Source organism: Mandrillus leucophaeus, unplaced genomic scaffold, assembly GCF_000951045.1.
Source record: "Mandrillus leucophaeus isolate KB7577 unplaced genomic scaffold, Mleu.le_1.0 Scaffold206, whole genome shotgun sequence".
NCBI classification, from domain to species: Eukaryota; Metazoa; Chordata; class Mammalia; order Primates; family Cercopithecidae; genus Mandrillus; species Mandrillus leucophaeus.
Window position 1 is genome coordinate 2,506,872 of NW_012102099.1, and position 2,947 is coordinate 2,509,818.

At 51.4% G+C, this 2,947-nt stretch overlaps 1 protein-coding gene across 1 annotated transcript in view; it reads left to right on the forward strand.

Annotated features, from left to right (window-relative positions):
- The window catches only part of TRIB3 (tribbles pseudokinase 3), a 28,500-nt gene extending 26,392 nt beyond the window's left edge, over nt 1-2,108 (forward strand). Inside the window, exon 4 of the mRNA XM_011979836.1 lies at nt 748-2,108. Within this exon, the coding sequence (XP_011835226.1) occupies nt 748-1,240 (493 nt within the window). The 3' untranslated portion in view covers nt 1,241-2,108. The remainder of the gene's footprint in view (nt 1-747) is intronic.
- The last annotated feature ends 839 nt before the right edge of the window (nt 2,109-2,947 follow it).

Sequence of the window (2,947 nt, forward strand, 5' to 3'; positions counted from 1 at the left end):
AGCCACCGCGCCCAGCCTTACACACACTTTCTTTTTGCCCTGCTTACCTGTTTGTGTTTTTTATAGAAACTGGTTGCCAATATTTTTTAAATGGGGACTTTTTCATTAAAATACAAGTCCTGGCTTCTCTTTGGGAAAAGAATGGGAACGTGGGGCCATCTTGGGAACTACGAGAGCGGGTCACAGCACTGGCTCTGGGTATCTGTCAGCCAGGGTTCCCATCCCAGGCCAATGCTCTAGAGCTGTAAAATGGTGTCCTCCTTGCAGGTTGTAGCCTGGATAGAATGAGATAAGCCAGGTAACGAGAGGCCAAGGGCCAGGAACACAGCAGAAACTCGATAAACCCTAGAATGTGTTGTTAGTGGTACCCTTTTTAGGCAGGGCTTGTGCTGAGATGTCTGGCACAACTTCCTGTTTCTCTCATTTTATTACCTGCCTGGACCCTAAGTTTGTATTTGGTTTAAGAGAGGCTTAACCCTCTCAGCCCCATCAGGCTCCTCCCCATGGGACTGTTGAAAAATGTATTTCTTTCAGAATTTTTCGTTTAAATTTAATTGCTCTGTGGCCTTAAATGACTTAACCTCTCTGAGCCTGGGCTTGGTTATCTATAAAACAGGATCAGACATCACAGGACTGTCAAAGACCAGCAGGCACTTGGAAAGTGGGTACCGCTAGGGTGACAGTATGGGGTGGTGGCATGGGGGTTCTGGGTAGGACCTGACCCTTCAGTGTCTCCCCATGTCCCAGGAAGAAGCTGGTGCTGGAGAACCTGGAGGACGCCTGTGTGCTGACTGGGCCGGATGATTCCCTGTGGGACAAGCACGCGTGCCCAGCCTACGTGGGACCTGAGATACTCAGCTCACGGGCATCATACTCGGGCAAGGCAGCAGATGTCTGGAGCCTGGGCGTAGCGCTCTTCACCATGTTGGCAGGCCACTACCCCTTCCAGGACTCAGAGCCTGTCCTGCTCTTTGGCAAGATCCGCCGCGGGGCCTACGCTTTGCCTGCAGGCCTCTCAGCCCCTGCCCGCTGTCTGGTTCGCTGCCTCCTTCGTCGGGAGCCAGCTGAGCGGCTCACAGCCACAGGCATCCTCCTGCACCCCTGGCTGCAAGAGGACCCCATCCCCTCAGCCCCAACCAGATCCCATCTCTGGGAGGCTGACCAGGTGGTCCCTGATGGACCGGGGCCGGACGAAGCCAAGGAAGAGGAGGGAGACAGAGAAGTGGTTCTGTATGGTTAGGGCCACCCTACTACATGCTCGGCTGCCAACAGTGGATTGAGTTTGGGGTGGCTCCAAGCCTTCTCCTGCCTCTGAACTGAGCCAAACCTTCAGTGCCTTCCAGAAGGGAGAAAGGCAGAAGCCCATGTGGAGTGTGCTGTGTACACATCTGCTTTGTTTCACACATATGCAATTCCTGCTTGGGTGCTTATCAAGTGCCAAGACCTGTTCTAGGTGCTGGGAATACAGCAGTGAGCAAAGGGGACGATACTCCCTGCTCACAGAGATGACAAACTGGCATTCTTGAGCTGACAGCACTTTCCCATGACCATAGGTCATTGTCTACACTGGGTACACTTTGTACCAGTGTCGGCCTCCACTGATGCTGGTGCTCAGGCACCTTTGTCCAAGGACAATCCCTTTCACAAACAAACCAGCTGCCTTTGTATCTTGTACCTTTTCAGAGAAAGGGAGGTATCCCTGTGCCAAAGACTCCAGGCCTCTCCCCTGCAACTCAGGACCCAAGCCCAGCTCACTCTGGGACCCATGTTCCCAGCATCTCTGTCCTCTTGATTGAGAGATTCTCCTTCCAGGCCTAAGCCTGGGATTCGGGCCAGAGATAAGAATCCAAACTATGAGGCTAGTTCTTGTCTAACTCAAGAATGTTCTGGAATGAGGGTTCAGGCCTGTCAACCATGGGGCTTCTGACCTGAGCACCAAGGTTGAGGGACAGGATTAGGCAGGGTCTGTCCTGTGGCCACCTGGAAAGTCCCAGGTGGGACTGTTCTGGGGACACTTCGGGTCCACAATCCCAGGTCCATACTCTAGGTTTTGGATACTGTGAGTATGTATTTTTACCTGTGCCTAATAAAGGAGAATTATGAAATAATTTTATTTTTCTAGGCGATTTCTTCCATCCTTTCCAACCATCTCTTACCAATTTTCCCTGCCTTCAAAACTGACCCCCATGGAGAAAGGCCATAGAATTGTGTCACAACCTGGGCTGAGTGGTTTGTGAGAACAGATTACCTGGAGCCCGGCGGGTCTTCCTGCACTCCCTCTGTTTCTTCTGGCAGCAGCAGTGTCTCTATTAGGGTACTTACTGAGTCAAAATGGCTTCAACAAGATGGAAATACGTTTCACAGAAAGCAATAAGTCAGCACATAGGGTGGGCTTCAGTGCTGGTCCATTCAACTCCCAAAGCTGTGGGCAGGGACCCCGGCTCTCCAGGCTCCTTCTGTCTCTTGGCTGTATTGTCCCTTGAGACTGCTGACCCAATGGCTACAGCAGGTGTCACATTAAAGAGGTCCGTGACCAGAGGAAGAAGCCAGGGGTCACTGTGATACCTGAGAACTCAGAGCTCTGGAGTTAGGCTGCCCGGAATTAAATCCTGGCTCCAGCACTCAATAGCTGTTTGACCCTTGGCAAGTTTCTTAACCACTCTGTGCCTCAGATTCTTCATCTGTAAAATGGGGGACAACGATATTACCTAACTTATGAGAACTGAATGACTTATTTTGTGTAAAGCAATTAGAACAAGCAGCGCCTGGCACAATAAGGCCACAATAAAAGTTACTCCTGGCTGGGCGTGGTGGCTCACGCCTGTAATCCCAGCACTTTGGGAGGCCAAGGTGGGCGGATCACGAGGTCAGGAATTTGAGACCAGTCTGACCAACATGGTGAAACCCCATCTCCCCATCTCTACTAAAAACACAAAAATTAGCTGGG